The sequence below is a fragment of the Mobula hypostoma genome, chromosome 12 (assembly GCF_963921235.1).
Source record: "Mobula hypostoma chromosome 12, sMobHyp1.1, whole genome shotgun sequence".
Classification (NCBI taxonomy): Eukaryota; Metazoa; Chordata; class Chondrichthyes; order Myliobatiformes; family Myliobatidae; genus Mobula; species Mobula hypostoma.
Genome location: NC_086108.1, coordinates 49,592,578 through 49,612,058, shown reverse-complemented (window position 1 = coordinate 49,612,058; position 19,481 = coordinate 49,592,578). Strand labels below are relative to the sequence as shown.

General features: G+C 38.0%; 1 protein-coding gene across 1 annotated transcript in view; it reads right to left on the bottom strand.

Moving 5' to 3' along the window:
• Positions 1–1,203: 1,203 nt before the first annotated feature.
• Positions 1,204–19,481, bottom strand: part of LOC134354788 (laminin subunit gamma-1-like) — a 54,043-nt gene continuing 35,765 nt past the window's right edge. The window contains exons 13-23 of the mRNA XM_063064046.1: positions 17,861–18,017; positions 16,800–17,005; positions 15,331–15,407; positions 15,098–15,235; positions 14,281–14,425; positions 13,151–13,300; positions 12,038–12,152; positions 8,182–8,381; positions 7,239–7,397; positions 4,769–4,868; positions 1,204–4,235 (exon numbers count right to left, since the gene is read on the bottom strand). Coding sequence (XP_062920116.1) covers positions 3,985–4,235; positions 4,769–4,868; positions 7,239–7,397; positions 8,182–8,381; positions 12,038–12,152; positions 13,151–13,300; positions 14,281–14,425; positions 15,098–15,235; positions 15,331–15,407; positions 16,800–17,005; positions 17,861–18,017 — 1,698 coding nt within the window. The 3' untranslated portion in view covers positions 1,204–3,984. The remainder of the gene's footprint in view (positions 4,236–4,768; positions 4,869–7,238; positions 7,398–8,181; positions 8,382–12,037; positions 12,153–13,150; positions 13,301–14,280; positions 14,426–15,097; positions 15,236–15,330; positions 15,408–16,799; positions 17,006–17,860; positions 18,018–19,481) is intronic.

Below are 19,481 nucleotides of genomic sequence, written 5' to 3'. Positions count from 1 at the left end.
TATTGATATCTACCACTGTTGAACAAATTTGTTGAAGGAGATGAAGCAATATTGTGCTAACCCAATCCATGAAAGTGACAGTTTGGAATTTATACTGCAATGGTAACAGAAGTAGATCCAGCAATGAATATAAAAATGCCTAAGGCCATAAATAACCTCATGATATTTTCATTTTGAAGAGCTTTATAAAATGTTCCTGAATCTCATTAACTTTTACAAAAATAAAGTAAAGAGGCTCCACACTTGAGGGAATTGTTCTTAAGTTAATAGCGTATATTAACATAAAAATCAGGGTGATTTACAGAAAGACGAATGAACTTTTCCTTGGCCAGGGGTCATGATGGCTCTCAATTTTTCATTAATTTCTTATTTCTTCGAACCTGCCAACTTATGAGAAGATTTACTCACGGGAGTACTCCTGCCCATGTGGCCACACCCCATGACCTGGTTTAGCCAGTCAGTGGTGACCAGTAACTGGCCAACCCTATTGCCCAGCTGCAGTGCAGCCAATCACAATCCGTGGCTGCCCAACCCGCTCAGTCTGATCACATGACAGTTGGCCTACAGTCACATGGCATCTAACAGTGCAATTCTGTCCTTGGCAAATGTTACAAGTGAGGGTGTCTCTAGTTTGGCGGGAGCTGCGGCCATACACGCGGAATGGAGGTCCATTGTTATGAACTAGGAACTTAACTGTTCTCAGCAGTCAGGGAGTAGGATGTCAGGAATATCCCCAATCTGAGCCACGTTGACATCAATATATGCCAGTTCACCTGTTATTTAACTTTTCAATCTAGGATGGAATCTCCCAGATAGACCACTAGCAAAGCCAGTGGGCCCTCCACTGGGCACCAATAACATGGGCACTTTTAATTTCCCCAACAGAGAGTGAAGGCACAAGACACACACTTCATTGGGGAAATTATTGGTGACCAGTGGAGACGGCTAATTTTCCCTAGTGTTGCCCTGGGAGACTCCAGCCAAGACTGGAAAAGTTAAGTATCATATGTATTGAAATATATTGGTGTCAATATGGCTCAAACTAAGGATCTTCCTGAACCCTTTGCTTCAGTAATTAACCAAATCACGCATTAGCTTTAATAAGCCAATTGCACTGCATTTTTTCAATGTTCCAGAATTGAAATCAAAATTCAGAATGCCTTTTAGAAACAATTATTTTTATTAATTCTATTTGACTGGTAGAATGAAATTGACAGACAAAACATAGGAAGAACAGTCCATTGCATATGAATGACTTCAAATACTTCAAGGCAAAAGTGTCTTCAAAGCACAGCTTTAATACTGAGACACTTAAATAAGGAATATATAAACTTCATGCAGAAAACACAACATAGTTAGACTCAAGTGCAAATATAGGTGCTTGGTTGTATTATATATGACCTATCAATAACAAAAAAAGAGCAAAGACCTGTTTTACAGCCAGTGTGTTTTAACATTATGTTCTGAAAATCTCAGAGTACTTATAGAGGGACTGCCGTTGTGGATAGAGAAAGACCATATTCATAAGATTGGCATCACAAAAAATTGTTCAGTAGCATGTTTTATACTAATTGGCATGGTGATTTCATAAATGTGATTTTGCATAAGCCAAACATTTTTTCTGAAGGATGTGAGTAGAAGATTGTTTCTGGTCATTGTCACTAAATGATGCCATTGTATTGACCATCCTTTGCACTCCCAGCTAAAGACTGATTCAAATGAAATTCTATTGCAGGCAACCAATACTGGAAGCCCAGGCCACACTGTTGTAAGATAAATGAACCAGTGGAAGAGTGTCCAGCTCTTCAGATAAATCACAGTCTAGAAGGGTGATAACTAAGCATCACATAACCAAATGAATGTATAAATATATAAAAAATATGCAAAGATACTATATCGAGTATTCTACTAGGATAAATCACATTATCCCTTAAAACAAAACTTGCAACAGTAAAAGTACTTGGTGCAAAAAAAAAATCCAGTCTTCCCAGGCCAAAGTATATGTCGATGGTCTGTAAGCAACAAGTATATAAATAAACACGAGAAAGTCTGCAAATGCTGGAGATCCAAAGCAACACACGCAAAATGCTGGAGGAACTCAGCAGGTCAGGCAGCATCTATGGAAATGAATAAACACTCGACATTTCAGGCCGAGATGATACATGGAGTAGTTTCTCTTTTGTTTGCCTTCATAGTCTTAGATTGTAAAGCACAATTGGGCATTCAAAGGCACGAACAGTTAAAAAATGCCAAATATTTTTTATCAAATTGTACAATTTCATAGAAATGCAGTCTGTGAGGCAAAATCATTCTAGTTTCAAGTTATTCCATATTCATTCAGTTTTCCAGCATCATTTATTGATGTTCTTAAATTTATTTGCACCATAGCCATTGAGGGATAGCAGTACATCAGGACTGTCCCCAGTGATCAAGGCTGTGGGAAGTCTGGGATCTGAGAGAACTGCTGTGAAAAATGTTAATACTATCAAAGGCTGTGCTCTTGTATCAGCAAATGGTGTTACATGAAAATAAATAACATTCAAGTTCATGAACCTAGTTCCCCTAAATAAAGTTTTCATATAGATTCACCTGGTACACTCCACGTGACAGCAGAAAGGAAGTGGCTTCAAATTACTCATTTTGAGGTGATTTTGGTGCTTTGCCCATAAGTAATATTAACAATATTGTTTCTACACATTTAAGAATCTACCAAGAATTCAAAAATCTGAGTTACTGATAATAAAAGAGACTTTAGTTGGTTTAGGAGGAAAAGGTTAGACTTCTATGTCCTTAATTTCCCCTCAATACTATAATTAAGGATTAACTCTTGATAACTCTATGCAAGTGTGAGTTGGTGTTACAGCAGCATACAATTCTGTGCAAGGAGTAGAGATCAAAACTGATCATTTATCTTTTTGCCACGTTTACACACAGGAAAGAAAGAATGAATTAGGAAGAAACAGATGTGAGCTGACACAGCAGCTGAATTTTGCATGTTTGGAGCATTGCCTTTAATAAGTGTTCAGCTTCTAGACAACTTTCCTGATTTAAAAACTTAATTCCTATTGACAATGAGGAACAGTCACCTAGATTCATTCCAGTAGCCACATTGCTCCCCTTTTCACATATTCATTGGCAATTTCTCCAGTCCTCACTCATGTTACCTTATTCTTTTCCAAAGGCGTGGGATCTCGGTTAGGTCCTGCTTCCTAGAAACCTATAGATTTCTACTAATTCAGCAACAGTTCTTCCTCACATGACAAGTTGTCTTTAGGGTTGTCAGCCCATAGGAAAACTTATATAAGTAGCAATCAGAAATGGATTGTCAGCTATTTAGTACTATATACGCTAATAATTTACAGAGGTATAGCAATATCTGAACAGTCAGTTAAATTGTAAAAGGGTGTGCAAAAGACCCACCCCATAATGATTGTGGGAGATATTGGTTTTATGTCATTGAAGGATGAAAACGTTTCCAATATTAATAATTGTGTCAGAAGCAATTCTACATTTTGGTAATGAAAAAAAATCTATTGATAAATCAGCTTGCATCTCTTTAATATATTTTTAGGGTAATGACAACTTTAAAACTGTAAATTGTAACTTGAAATGCTGAATGATTTTATGAATTTGAAAAGTAAACAATAATATTCTACGCTCTTCAAGTTCAAGGTCAATGTCAATTTTGTAAAAATACCATAGAAGCAAAATCTTTAATTTTAGCCCATTTGTGCTGGAAGTTGGGGACAGGGTTTCTAGGGATAGGTTGTTGGGAACAAGCATCCAAATTGTCAACAGTGATTAAATAAGATAATATCAGAATTAACCATGCTTTGATAAAGTTGTAGAGGTTGTTGCTCTGTTTTCCATTTGTCAGTCTTTCAAGTGGTTGGGGCATTACATAAATTATCAGATCTTCTTGATGTTTTCTTCTGAAAACAGGAAATTTCCATGATTTAATGTAACTTTTGGTAGAGAAAGCAATTACGGCCTTTCAACGGCTGCTGTGTTAAAGCACCCTTTGGGTAAACTGTCTTTGATTTGCTGAAGATTTCTGATATCCGCAAGGATGCCACCAATGTCTTGGTCAAAAACTGTAACTTCGAACTCCCACTGAGCAGCAACATCCTGCATCCGTTGAAGTATTTGTAGTTCATTAATCCATTGAGTGTTAAAGATTTCAAGTGAATTCTCTACACGTTCCAACTTCATAGTGTCAATCTTGGCTGGGTTATCTATAAATGAAGCACAATTATTGAGTAAGCAATACTTCCTTGAGAAATCAGGAAATTTTGTTGGTATATATGGAGAAGTGGATACCAGTTGGAGAGAAAATATACCAGAAAAGCAACAGATATTTAAGTTAACAAGAGTACAAAAGATATTTCAGATCTGGTTCCCACACATTTACCTCAGTGTTCCAAAATGTTATTTCTGAATAGCTTACATTATATATTTTATTCCTATTTGCCTCATATGTCTTAAATCCCAAAGGACATTGGTCTTTCTTATTTTTGGCTTATTAGAGATAACCCACAAAGCGAATAGTTCTTCTCCATACTCTCCAAGCTACCTAAAAACCAGCTTTTTTTTCTACATTAGACCGTACTATTATCTTCCAGTCCCTAATTGTAGACTTACTATACTGCAATTCTAGTAGAGTTTCTGAGACTTAAAACAGAGATATCTTTCTGACAGTATTTTTCATTAACTTTTTAGGATTCATAAAGATACAGGTTTAACTCTCTTATAAAGTTGTCATGCTTACCCATTGAAAGTAGTAAATCACTTATCAATTTCATCATTTCATTCACAGAATCCTTTGCATTCGCTATATTCTTTATTGCTGCATTTACAGTGTCTGTAGTCTGAAATAATAAACAAATAGTTAAATGCGCTGTTTCAAATTTTAACTGCTCACAGATTAGAAAGGCTACAAGTTTAATCCATTTTAAGAATAAATTGGGTAGACACATGGATGGGAGAGGTCTGGAGGGTTATGGACTGGGTGCAGGTTAATGGGACTAGCGGAGTAAGGTTTCAGCACAGACTAGAAGAGCTGAATGGCCTGTTTTCTGTGCTGTAGCGTTCTATGGTTCTAAATATCTCAACTGTGGCCCAGGCTGCACATCTAAATGGTGCAGATAGTCTCAGACAAGATGGAATCAATAAAGGAAGTGATTTCTTTCCCAGAGTCATAAAAACAGAAGATAGTTCAGAAGTTGGCCACCTGGCTTCTCACACCTGCCCTGCCATTCAAAATCATAACTACTCTGCCCCAAACTTCATCTCCTTTTCTGTGCCTGTTTCCAAATAGCCCTCAATATTTTCATTTTCCAAAATATATCAACTTCCTCTTAAGCATCTCTATTGGCCTTGCATTGACAATCCCTCCTGGATAGAGAATTTCAGAGATATGCACCCTATAATAGTCCATGGACCTTGGTTTTAAATTATTAATCCCAAACTTGTAGCTATGTCCCCATGTTTGAGATTCTAGAGGGAATATCTGCCTTCAATTACCCTGTAATGTTCCCCCTAAGATCTAAGATGCTTCAAGAAAGAAAATTGCCCTTCATTTTCCTAAACTCCAAAGAATATAGATCCAATTTACTTAACTGCTAGTATAACCTAACCATTTCATTCCAGCAATTAACCCTGAATCTCTCTGGAACAGTCCCGCTTGGTGGCGCAATAATATCAGCACCGGACTCCGGAGCGAAGGTTCCCGAGTTCAAATCCAAGTCGGGATGAGCGTTGAGCTAGCGACTTGGCCTTGTAAAAACAAGAATATCTTGCTACGGAAACACTGTCATGATGGTGCCCCGATAACGCCACTGCCGTGTTAAGGGCTATTCTTCTCTTCTTTTTTCTCTTTGGAACAGCCCAAATGCCAATATATCCTTTCTTCAATGATAGACCCAAAATGCACAGAACTTCAGATGTAGGCTCTCCAGTATCCTGTCCATTTCATTTATCTGTTTAATTTTATTTGGAGATACAGCATGGAACTGGGCCTTCGAGCCGCACCACCCAGCAACCCACCGATTAACCCCAGCCTATTCACGGGACTATTTACAATGACCAATCAGCCTATTAACAGATACATCTTTGGGGGAGACCGGAGCACACATGGGAAGGAATGTCCAATTTGTAAACTTGCTGTAATAGTGCCATGCTAACCACTTTGCTACTGTGGTTCCTAATAATTGTAATATTCCTTTCCTACTTATAAATTCCAGACTTTTTTCTAAAGAAAATCAAAATACTGTTTGCCTTCCTATCAGCATGTTATTAGTAAACTTGGATCCCTTACTCTTTTCCCCTCCACTATGTAGTTTATATTCATTGAATTATAAACAATTGAGGATCAAGATCTGACCTTGGTTTGTAAAAGACCCATATTCTGACCTCTATTTTCTGCACAGTAACAGACCTTTATGTAAACATATTGTATTTCTATTACCATAAGCTTATATCCTGAGCTCCAGCCTTCCATGTGGCACCTTGTCAAATGACTTCTGAAAACCTACAACACATTACAGCTACATGTTCCCCTCCATTGACTCCACTTGTTACATTCTTGAAGAGATCAGACAAATTTGTGAATGCCCAATGAAACTGACTGAAAAATTGCCGAGGACCTCAGGCAAGCCCTTCTGTGACGCTACTCAGTTTTCAATATCCCATCAGTGCTTTTCTGTCAGGGACTTAGATGAAGAATAAAGTTGAAAGGAATGTCATCAATTACAGAATGGCACTGCAGTATAACGTACAGGAAGGAAGTTATGCTGCTCCAGAGAAAATATCAGGGAACCTTTAATCCTTTTGTTGCAGGCTTTCCATGTAAGACCTTCCTTTGGAGAAGGGGAGATGGGAACAAAAGATTATTTCCATCCACTGTAATTCTTGGTGTATATTTGTAATTATGGTATTCCTTGCTCTGCCTAGGTATTTTTGCTGAGCTGCAGCTTTCAGAGACAATCTAGTGGGTTAACAGACTGAAAGCATTAGTGAAGAACCTACTTTCTGCAAACTTTACAACACTTCAGGACTCATTATCTCCTATCAACAGTTTACTGCTAGACTATTAAGGCTTATTGCATTTTCTTCCCCAGAAATACAGACTTCTCTTCTTAGGCAAGAAGTAGTGAAATCTCTGAAAGAATTTAACCTCAATAATTACATTTACAAGTCCAAATTGAATGTCAGTTAGAAGGCATGAAAAATAATCTTACCAACTCAGCCGTCAATGCATCTTCATTCACAGCTCTCTGTTTGTTTGCCAGTTCAGTCTCTAGTTGTTTGAGTTGTCCACTTATATCCATCACATCTTGATTCAATAGCATGGCATCATTTAATGTAAGTTCTGCATCACGTAGCGATTGAAGTGCCCTCTGTTAATGGGATTAAAACAGTAACACATTGAAATTTATTAACAAACATAGAAATGGCTTTCAACAGAATATGACTCTGTTTGCAGCAATTGACAATTACTAAGGTGAAAGATGTATCCTACAAAAAAAAATTGATGAATTATTATAGTGCAGGAGTATTTTCCCAGTCACATTTGTTTAATATGTCAGTCATATTTCTGATGTAGACTCATTTTTCTAAAACAAAGACTGGAAAAACACATGGCAGAAATTATTCTGCCATACTTCATGTAGCTCACAAAATTGATCAAATATTTTACAGAACATGATGTGCTCTGTTTTAATCTTGGAATTGTGTCCATGCACCACAACTATTCTGGATTTTGTTTAGTTATTTATTTATATACACACATTCTCTCTCTCTCCTTTTTCTCCCTCTCACTATACCCCTTGCCCATCCTCTGGGTTTCCCCCCCTCCCCCTTTTCTTTCTCCCTGGGCCTCCTGTCCCATGATCCTCTCGTATCCCTTTTGCCAATCACCTGTCCAGCTCTTGGCTCCATCCCTCCCCCTCCTGTCTTCTCCTATCATTTTGGATCTCCCCTCCCCCTCTCTAATCTTTTACTAGCTCTTCTTTCAGTTAGTCCTGACGAAGGGTCCCGGCCTGAAACGTTGACTGTACCTCTTCCTAGAGATGCTGCCTGGCCTGCTGTGTTCACCAGCAACTTTGATGTGTGTTAATTGCAAAAGCTGTAAGATTTAATTTCACTGACTTTTACAGAGTTGGAAATTAGCTAAATAATTACCTCCTGCATATCATTGACAGTATCATCTGCCATTTCAGTTTTTCCCATGGCATCTTTGGACGTTGTTAACGCATTCCCCAGTTTATTCTCAGCCTGGTCAGTCAGTGTGTTGGCCCTGTCAATGGTCCTTTTAATATTCGGTATTTTATTCAAGGCATCTTCAGCAGCTGTTTTATTGATGACCACACGTGTGTTGAAGTCTGTAATATCAAAGAAAACCATGTATAATTTATGTTATCAATTGAAGTCAGCTGTCTCTGCTGCTGGTATTTTGGTGTTTAATACTGAAGCTTCCAACACACACAAAATGCTGGAGGAATTCAGTAAGCCTGGCAGTAGGTATAGAGGATCGACATTACAGGCCAAGGAATTCAGTAAGTCTGGCAGTACGTATAGAGGATCAACATCAGAGGCCGAGACCCTCAACCTGAATTGCTGAGTCCTTGCATTTTGTGTGTGTTGCACAAAATTTCCAGCATTCAGAGAATCCCTTTTGTTTCTGAAGCTTCCAAAGCAGAGAGTGGTTTGAACATAGCCTTGCTTGGATAACAAAGTTTAGGCTTTTGGTAAGAGGCCTTCAAAAAGCAGGGGTGATGGGAGCAAGATAAGTAGGAATGAAAGTGTGATACTACAATTGAAAAGAAACTCCAGCAAAAGTGAGATTATTGATAAGCACGGTGTATATTTGATAGCACATTTCTATAGCACAATTTATTGGAAAAGGCACAGCATAGTAGGGTGTCTCAGCGAGGTCAAAGCCTGGGCACTGGAGGCATGGAACCCTGGACTGGAGGAATGTCCGTGTATGTGGTTTAGTGCGAGGTAGGAAAGGAACTTGTTTGGCTGTTTTTGTTGTTTAGTGGCTTGGTATGTTCTCCTTTGTTATAACCATATAACCATATAAAAATTACAGCACGGAAACAGGCCATCTCAGCCCTTCTAGTCCATACCGAACTCTTACTCACACCTAGTCCCACCGACCTGCACTCAGCCCATAACCCTCCATTCCTTTCCTGTCCATATAGCTGTCCAATTTAACTTTAAATGACAATATCAAACCTGCCTCTACCTCTTCTGCTGGAAGCTCGTTCCACACAGCCACCACTCTCTGAGTAAAGAAGTTCCCCCTCATGTTACACCTAAACTTTTGCCCTTTAACTCTCAACTCATGTCCTCTTGTTTGAATCTCCCCCACTCTCAATGGAAAAAAGCCTATCCACGTCAACTCTAACTATCCCCCTCATAATCTTAAATACCTCTATCAAGTTCCCCCTCAACCTTCTACTTTCCAAAGAATAAAGGCCCAACTTGTTCAACCTTTCTCTGTAACTTAGGTGATGAAACCCAGGTAACATTCTAGTAAACCTTCTCTGTACTCTCTCTATTTTGTTGACATCTTTCCGATAATTTGGTGACCAAAACTGTACACAATACTCCAAATTTGGCCTCGCCAATGCCTTGTACAATTTCAACATTACATCCCAACTCCTATACTCAATGCTCTGATTTATAAAGGTCAGCAAACCAAAAGCTTTCTTCAGCACCCTATCCCCATTAGATTCCATCTTCAGGGAACTATGCACCATTATTCCTAGATTCTTCTGTTCTACTGCATTCTTCAATGCCCTACCATTTACCATGTATGTCCTAATTTGATTAGTCCTACCAAAGTGTAGCACCTCACATTTATCAGCATTAAACTCCATCTGCCATCTTTCAGCCCACTCTTCTAACTGGCCTAAATCTCTCTGCAAGCTTTGAAAACCTACTTCATTATCCACAACTCCACCTATCTTAGTATCATCTGCATACTTACTAATCCAATTTACCACCCCATCATCCAGAGCATTAATATATATGACAAACAACATTGGTACAGATCCCTGAGGCACATCACTAGCCACCGGACTTGTTGTGTTCTGTGCTTTTTCTGCCAAGCATTGTCAGCAGACTATGTTAGTGCCAGGATGTGTGATGAAACCTGTGGGCCACATCCTTGCGTATGCGGGTTGTTACTGCAAATTTCACCCTATGTTTCGCTGTACATGTGATGAATAAATAAATAGATCTGGGTCTGAGGTGGGACATGCATCTTGTGTAATGTGGCAAATTGTGAAAGGGTGTGTGCAGCACGAGCTGCAAGTTTTGGAACAGCAACAATAACGGAAATCCCTGTGGTGCACAAAACAGAGAACTCATTTACACCATTGCCGACATAGACTGCCAAGCACCCTTAGTTTCTCTGCACTTACTAACAGATTTTCCTTTTTGGATGCTTGGGAGCATAATGGATCTCAGGAGGTATGTGGGAGTGTGCCACCATGAGTGGCTGACCTTCACACTATGAGAGGAAGGACCGTGAGAGGGCAACATTGATTCCTGATTGTAGTCATTTGAACCGGTTGGTTGGTTGCCTTCCCGATCCCAGGATCAAGAACGTCTCTGAAGGGATCTGTAGGGAGAGGGTGAAGGACCAGAAATTGTTTTTGGTCTGGGTAGAAGAAGGGATGATGCCCTGCTAGCTGATCCTAGGTAAGAGATGAAAAAGCAGGATCTGTAAAAGTAATAATATCAGTGCCACATTAACATGTACAGAAGCAAATGTTAAAAGGTCAAGTTAAAAATACTATACCTAAATCCACACTGCATTTGCAGGAATATGGATGAATTAGTGGTATGAATAGTTGCACGTTGGCATTGTGTACATAATTGCCTTCACCCAATAGTGATTGCAGGACGACCAAAGCTATGAATTGAATATTCCAGGATATGTGACATTTAGGAAGCACAGGCAAAAAATGGAAAGGAGCTGGGTTACTGCTGTTAATGAGCGATGAGAACAGTATAGTTTTTAGGAAGGATCTTCACTCCGCCAGCCAGGGGTAAGTAATGGTATCACTCAGATGGAACTAATAATTAGTAGGCAGAGGACACTGGTGAGAAAATAGTCACACTGAGGGCATGGTATAAATGAGAAAATTAGAGGTCCACATAACACAAATCATACGGCACTCAAGAAAGACGCAGTTGGCGCTAACAATGTAAGGGCTGAAATCATGAAATGATGCATTTCTAGACATGCTGTATGTTGAAGAAACAAGTAGCTGGCTATTTAAAATCTGATATTTTGCAAAAAAAATAGGTTAATTAATAATGTTGTAAAGGATCCCTTGGAAGAGGAAGATTGTGTCAAGTTAACTTTTAAGTGATGTATCTCAATCAGAAGCCAGAGTTCTCAAACTAATCTAAGGAAATTAATAAGGTACAAGAGGCAGGTTGGCTGTGGTAGATTGGGGAAACTACAGATGATGGTTAGCATTTAAAGAAAATTTCATGATTTACAACAAATATACTTTCATTTTCGGCAAAAATCACTTCAGGAAAAGTTCAGGAAAAATCACTTCACTACAGATGACAAGAAAAATTAAATCTAAGGAAAAGACAAAATTTCCAGGGGAAAAGAAGCAGTAGGCATGAGAAATTAGAGTGTTTCAGAATACATCAAAAAAGGCAAAAAAAAAAGGATTGAGAAGCACCAAAAAGAGACAGTAAAAGCATCCATCAGTAAGTAAAAAAGAAAGATACTTTCAAATGCAGACCTCAGAGGTAAAGACAGCAAGTTTCATGATGGGGACTAAAGAAAAGAGACAGGAATTAAACAAATACTTTGTGTGTGCTTCACAGAAGAAGGCACACATAAAAAAAAACAATGAAATGCTGGTGAGCCAAGGGCCCAGTGTAAATGAGAAAGCAAAACACATCAGATTTCATTTTTAAAAAATACAGCTGAGGATAATGAGCCTGCAAACTGATAGTTTGCTATTTATTTTTGAATTCACAAAGGTTGGTTGCATACCTCTTAAGTTGCTTATGATCCGATCAACTTGCTCCAGTGTGTATGACCCTTTCCTGACAGCCTCTTCAGCCAAATACTTAGCGGCTTTCGCTCTGGCTTGCAGTGTTGCAGCTGTCTATGGAGAGGTAAACAGTCAGACCCAGGAACTAAATGAAACCCTTAACTGTAAAAAGTCAAATAAAAACAAAAAACAAATGCTGCAAATACTCAGAAGGTCAGGCAGCATCAGTGGAGAGAAACGGGAATTAACATTTCATGTCAAAGACCTTTCTTAAGCTGGGTATTTTGAGTATTCTCTGTTTTGCTTCTCATTTCCTGTGTCCGTACTTTCTCTCTTAACTAGTTTCCAGTCTCCAGACATATTTTACAAATATGTGCTGACATCACAGAACGCTATCTATAAGACGCTCACTCAGATTTCAGACCTAAACATCAGTGCAAAAGGTTTTGCATTATGTTGAGTATTAAAAATCATAACATTCTGACCATACCCAAAATGCATATTCATTAGAGCATAAACACCCAATGTAATACAACAATGACAGATTTGGAGATGAATATTCAAACTATATTTTCAGAAGCAAATAAAGGTAGTGCATTAAACTGCTATTCAATCTCTTCTTCCTATGGAGAATACATCCCAGAGAAAAAAACCCAAGGAGTCCAACACATTCAGTTTCCTATTTATCAATTCCCATTTGCCAAGTCTTAAGCAGTGGTGCAATTTTAAAATAAAGTTCAGGGTTGTACATGGTGATGTATAATAAATTAACTTTGAATTTCATAATATCTATCAGCATCTGAAAGCAAGAAGTATACAAGCAACATTTAGTGCAAAGAATATAGCTGTTGTTCTAATCAAGTAAACCCACAGCGTTCATCTAAAACTGTAGATGGTTTGATTTTGTGAAGGAACCATGAATGGAGCCATAACATTACTTTTGTACATTATAGCTGTAGGGCTGAAGACTTACATTATGCTATGGGCTAAATTAATTATGTTGTTATGCCAAAATTTACAATGACATAATTCTTATATTAATATGGATCAAAGCAAATCTTCAAGAAAACTCAACAACCACTTCACCATATTCACAGTTGTTAGATACTTACCATTTTGTCTATTTCTCCTTTCTCTAAAATTCTCGCGATTTCTCTCTGGGAATCACTGACACTATTTTTCAAAGTTTCAACCAGTTCAAGTTTTTTGTTCAGTTCAGATTCCATGGCAGCTTCTTTGTCTTTCAGTTGATTTGCTTCATTCTGATGAGGAAAAGTAAAGATTTTATTTTCATTTTGATTTCATCACCCTAAGTTCTCAAATATCCAGCTATATTCATGGGATGACTTTGTTGTACATTACGATTGTATCCCTACTTGCTCCTTATTCCCACTTTCATAGTCTGTCTGGTCTATCTGGGTTTCTCTCTGAGACAACGGAGATGGGAAAAGTGGAGGAACCTTCTTGATCCTATTATTGCAGTTAATTTGAAATAAATTATCTTTGAACTCTGAAACACAATCTTTTCTTATTCAGAAGGTGCCCTATGTAGGTGCAGGAGGAGGTTAAATTATTAGAAGATTCATCATCCTGAATCAATACAAGAAAGTAATTGATGATAATAGAAATATTATGTTCTTTGAGATATTCATTTCTAAAGTATCTTTTTGTTAACAAAATAGTTTCCTTTCCCTGCCTAAAATGAGATCATGAGTATGAGTCAGTGAGTTATCCACTAATTCAATGCTTCAGGCTTGGTACTCTGTTTATAATCAAACATCAAAACCTATTAATTACAAAGTGATCTGAATGCTAATACTAATCCTCCTGAGGAATGGGGCACTAAAGTCAATTCTGAATCCCAGATGAAATCAGTTAACACACCAGCAGCAAAGGATCTCACCTGTACTCTCCTCGTTGGTCACATGAGGGTGGTGCATTGATTAAATGGCCCATTTGGAGCCATTACAGAGGGTCAAGAATGCAATTCTTTTCCCATTTAAGCAAGGAAAAAGGCTTGAATAGCTTCTCCGTAATTGATAGTTGATGAATAATTACCATTAAGTCTGAAATCAAATGCATCACCTTTTGTTTACTGTTTTCACTGCTTCCAAAGCCACCCTGTGATAAACTGATGGATTCCATCATGAATTATCTCCATTCACCAATGAAATTCATCAGTGGTATGGATCTTTCTTCCTTTCCCCTTCCCTTGATCAACAGACTCAAAAACATAACCTACCTCAAGGGATGATATATCAGTTGTAAGCAAATTGTTCAGCTCATTATAGTTCTTCTTGGCCCTCTCACTGCCTCTCCGTGCTTTTGTAGTTATTCTGTTTGCTTGTTCTTCTAGATATGCTGCCATGTCACTCTTCTGTTTTGATCTAAGCAGAATGAAATCTCTTAGCATCATGTTTAAAATACCCCCACATAGTCGAGATACCACTCTCAAAACGCAAGTTGTCGTTGCTTAATTCATTGTATGAGACAGTGGTCCACTGATTTATTACGTATAATTTCTTTCCTTTCCTTGCTTTACATTGTAATTATGTTCATTCCCATATTCATGGTATCGTGTAAAACTGCACTTAACTATCTTCAAGTGATCTTGCTGGGGTTGTGACCGCCTCTACGATACTCTTCAGTTATTTTGTAGATAAAGAATACTTATAGTTACCTTCAACAGTTAATACAATTTCTATATATCTGATGGAATTTTATTAAAAAAATAAATTATTTTGCAGTCCAACAAGCGCCTGCTGTTTTGGTCATGAGTATCAGTTATGACTTAATTCTAAACCTATCCAGATAACAGTTCCTTGGTTGCTTTATATGTGTTACAGGTATCATGACAAGACCTGAGTACATTTTGCTTTTTGGGATTTGCAGCACCATTTTAACATTTTAAGCACTTCAGCTAAACATCAATTGAAAGAGAAGAATTGTTATTTTCCATCGTATGTTGTAGTCAGTACAGTGAGGGATAGAGGTGTGCGAAAGTACAAAGTGTAAAGTAAGCGTTCAGATATCATTGATGGAAGTTTGCTTCAACTTACTGCTGAATTAGTAGTTTAATGGCCTCTGAGGTTCGCTGATCTTCTTTGATTGCTTGAGTAATGATTTGAAGGGCTTCGAAAGCAGACATGTTGGCAGCTCCACTGAACTGTTCAATGTCCTCTGCATCTTTCTGATGCCTGAATAAAAGACGACAAAATCGAATTTCCTAGTATTCCTCTTTGAAGGCATGAAATGAATTTGGCAATGGAATGCTTATAAATAGACCACATACTTATCTGCCAGTCTACGAGCCTCATCTGCCAAAACACTTGGGACAGTGCCTCCACTAGGATTTGTTGGCAAAGATGGCTGTAAGAAATAATGTAACAGTTGTCAACAATATCTAATTTTCCCAATTATTAGAATTTACAGCATTAATCACAATCCATCCTCAAAACTTTGAATCCTGCTTCCCGTCGATGCTGTCAAATGCTGTTTTGCTCTCCAAGTGCCTATTCATTAGGGGAGAGAAACTAATGTTGTCTGAGTAAAAGACTGGATTGGTATCAATATCCCTTTCAGCAGTAGCCACAATTACAGGATAGATTTTTCATCTTATGCTTCAGTGTTAATGTAGCTCAACAGCAGTAATTGCAGCAACTGTGAGCTGATCAGGGACGGAGTCCAAATACATGTGATCTATCATCTGTGTCAGCTGAGTTACTGAGAAGCTCTGCCTTTCTTTAATCTTTGAGCAGTTATATTGTTCAACATTATTTTCACCCAGATGCCCTTTGGTTCAACTATATCACATAATTTTTAATGAGGGCTTGGTCATTAAAAGGAGTTATGACACTGAAGGTAGATCAGGGATTCCCAACCTTTTTAATGCTATGGATAATACCATTAAACTAGGGCTCCATGGACCCCAGTTTGGGAACCCACGAGGTAGATACTGACTCTTCCAGCTGCTGAATTCTGAGATACGGCCTCAGGATTAGTGATTAGCCATCTAAGAGCATGTAGAAAAGAAATTTCCTTCAAGAAAAGATAATGTTTTGGAATTATCTATCTCAAAGGGATATTCAGTCATTCAGTATATTGACTGAGATATTCAAGCCTGAAAGTGACTTTATTTCTATTGGGGGAATTAAAGAATGCAGAAACAGTCAGCAAAGTAAACTTGAGGTATTGCATGGACTGTGTTCTCACTGAAAGGTAATGAATGCTTAAAGTGTCATTTTGCCAGTTCTGCTTCAAATTCTTACACACTGATGACATAATAGCGAATTGGTGAAGAACTCTGTCATAGCAGTAGGCAGTGTTATTACATGTAGCTATAATAATGATTATTTCACAGCAAGGCTACTCTAAGTGTCTTTGCAAGATACTGCAGCATTACTAGAAACAATGGTGAAACATGAAGCTGTGGCATTATAAAGGGTTATGTTCTACCTGGGGGAATATGTACTACCTGGGAATTGCAAAATAACAAGTGACCGAGTTACGGTAAATGACTAATAATATTTCATGGGATTTTGTTACAGCAGTAGAAGTGACAGTTGTACCTAGGGACTGAAATAGTAAGTGTATTTCCCATTTGTCAGGGTACTACATTTGGGGAATCTTAGGGTTTTGAAACACCAGGGCTGCCTTGTTTGCATTCCTAACTTGGATACCAACAATGACCATTTTGTAACAGACAGGATGTTATTTTAAAATAATGAAAATTTTAGCCTTTTTAATCTCATGAGGACTCACCATTTGGTCCATTTCCGTCCGGCTTTGCCGGATTTTTGTCCTGACATTACTTAGCAGCTGATCCGTGTTTTGGACTCGATCTTCATAATTTAAAATCAACCTTCTAATCTCATCAACAGATTTCCCAATGTTGTTCAGGCGATAAGTCTCGGTGCCCAGCTTATTGTTTAAGATTTTCAGTTCATCGAGATTACTTTCATCATCATCTGTAGAAAGAATCGGCTCTTTACTGCCAGGGCTAGATACATTACCTTCTTAAATTTATGTCTCTTGAATGCTTCTACATATGGCAACTCTACTCTATTAATGCACCATTGTGGTATGATACTGCACTACAACAACAAGGAAAATTTCAAGTTCAATCCATGTCAAGTTACTTGATCTCACCTGACTAGTCATTTTTAAAAAAAATACAGAACGATTAAACAGATCAAAAACTCAGCCAGCATAGGGAGGAGCTCATTTTTATCTCTATAATAGAGATAGGCAAGAGAGAGTGCAGAGGAGCTGCACCAGGGTGTTGCCTGGATTGGAGGACATTAGTTATGGGAATAGATTTGATAGGTTGGTAGGTTGAGGGATGACTTGATAGAGGTAAGATTGTTAAAATCTAAAGAGCATAGGCTTAAGGTGAGAGGAAAGAGTTTTAAAAGTGGATATGAAGAGAAAACTCTCTTTACACAGAGAGAACTTGATATCTGGAGTTCGCTGACAGAAGAGATGGTGAAATCCAGCATACATGTTACATGGCACAGAAGGATATGAACAATGCAGGCAAATGTGATTAGTGCAGATGGGCAAAAAGATCAGCATGGATATTGCTGGTCTGAAGGGCCCTGTTCTATGCTGTATGGCTTGATGACTCTACAATAGATGGGGACTAGGATTTGTTGGTTGAGATGGTTTATATAGCTGACTAATTTGATGAACCATTAAGTGCAGCCAAGTGAATGAGATACTTTAGGGTAGTCAGTTCAAAAGGAAGAAATGAATCTGTTACATACAATACAATCAATAAAGTTTGAGGAATTTGATGCATCAAAGTCAAAATGGGTATTTACTTTCAATCTCTTTAGCCATGGTCATCATTTTGTGGAGGACTTCTGATGCTTTTCTCATTCTTGCCTCAAGGTCCTTGTCATTCACTGGCCTCCCATTTGTTATCAGTTTTGAGATGACAATTTCCAGATCTCTGATGACATTCTTGTGTTTCAGTATCTGATGGATAGAACAGAGAGGGAAAATAATTCATCCAAAAATTCCAACAATCCATTTGCAAGTACTTGTTTTATCTAAAAGCTCACATTGTGAAATGAGAATCATCCAAAATCTACCTATCTTATCTGTGAATGGATAATAACTGGGCGAAGTCAGAGACCAATTAGAGAGACAAATATCTCACACTGGTGAAGTTGGGAATGATGAAATAGGTATTTGCATAGCAGTCCCAGCAAGCAAATCAGAGGCATCTTTTTATCTGATCTGTGGACTAGTAACATAGATTTAAAGCATCCTGAGTGGTCTGCATGCCTTATTTCAAAACTTCTATTTTTAACTAGTTTAACAGAGATTCGACGCAAGCATTTGAAGAGCATGGGTAGAACATTGCACAAAACTAAACTTTTTATTTGAATGATTTAGATACAAATTAACTTCACGTTGTTCTCTGCCAGCAATGAGGATTAACCAGGAATATAATCTAAATGTAGCTTCAGGATTGTATAATAATCAAAGTTTGTGTTTAGAATGCAAATATTAAGCAGTATGGTGGAAAGATTAGGCATCGAAGGGCTGGGGAGGTGGGTAGAGGCTTATTTAATGGTGGTGATAGTAATAGCTCTCTCCATTCATTTGAAGAACACCTGCTGTGCCTCTGGCTGTGCAAGCCTCACATTTTCTGTTAGCAATGTTTACGCCTCATTTTATTTTGCAAGATATCCTGTTTACCTGATCCACTCCCAATCTTCACCTTTATTCTCCTGCGTAGAATTGAACATGATTTCAGGAGCACAGGACATCCAAGGAAACATATTGCTCAAATCACCAAGTTAGAGTCTGTGCATAAGAGTTGGAGTCAGCCATTAGGCTCTATTAGGCTATAACCTATAGCCGGGGAAGTAATGACCCTCTCCTGTTAGACTGTTATTAACTTCTGTTTATCTCTGTTTACCACACCCTGATATCTTGGACACCTTGCACAATACTGTGCAATGCCACCATCACTTATCTGGACGGTGTGGATGTACATCCATTACTGTATAAAATTACAGTAATTCTTGCACTACCATCTTATCAGTGTGAACTTGGAAACCTTATACATCTTATTTTTAAGGTAAATTTTTTAAAATTCTTTTTTAATTTTCTTCTAATATTTGTATTTCTGTGCACTTGTAATGCTAGTGTGACACTGTAATTTCCTTTGGGATCAATAAATCATAAAGGGCTATGGGTAACCCCAGGTAATTTCTAAAGTAAGCACATGTTTGGCACAGCATAGTGGGCCGAAGGGCGTGTATTGTGCTGTAGGTTTTCTATGTTTTTTATGTTAAAGTATCTATCTAACTATATAAAATGACACATCAGAAACTGATGTGGTCCTGCCTTTGACCAGTTTCCAAAACTACAAGATGGTGAATCTAATTATCAGAGTGAACTGATGTTTGTTGAAATTTACTTTCATGC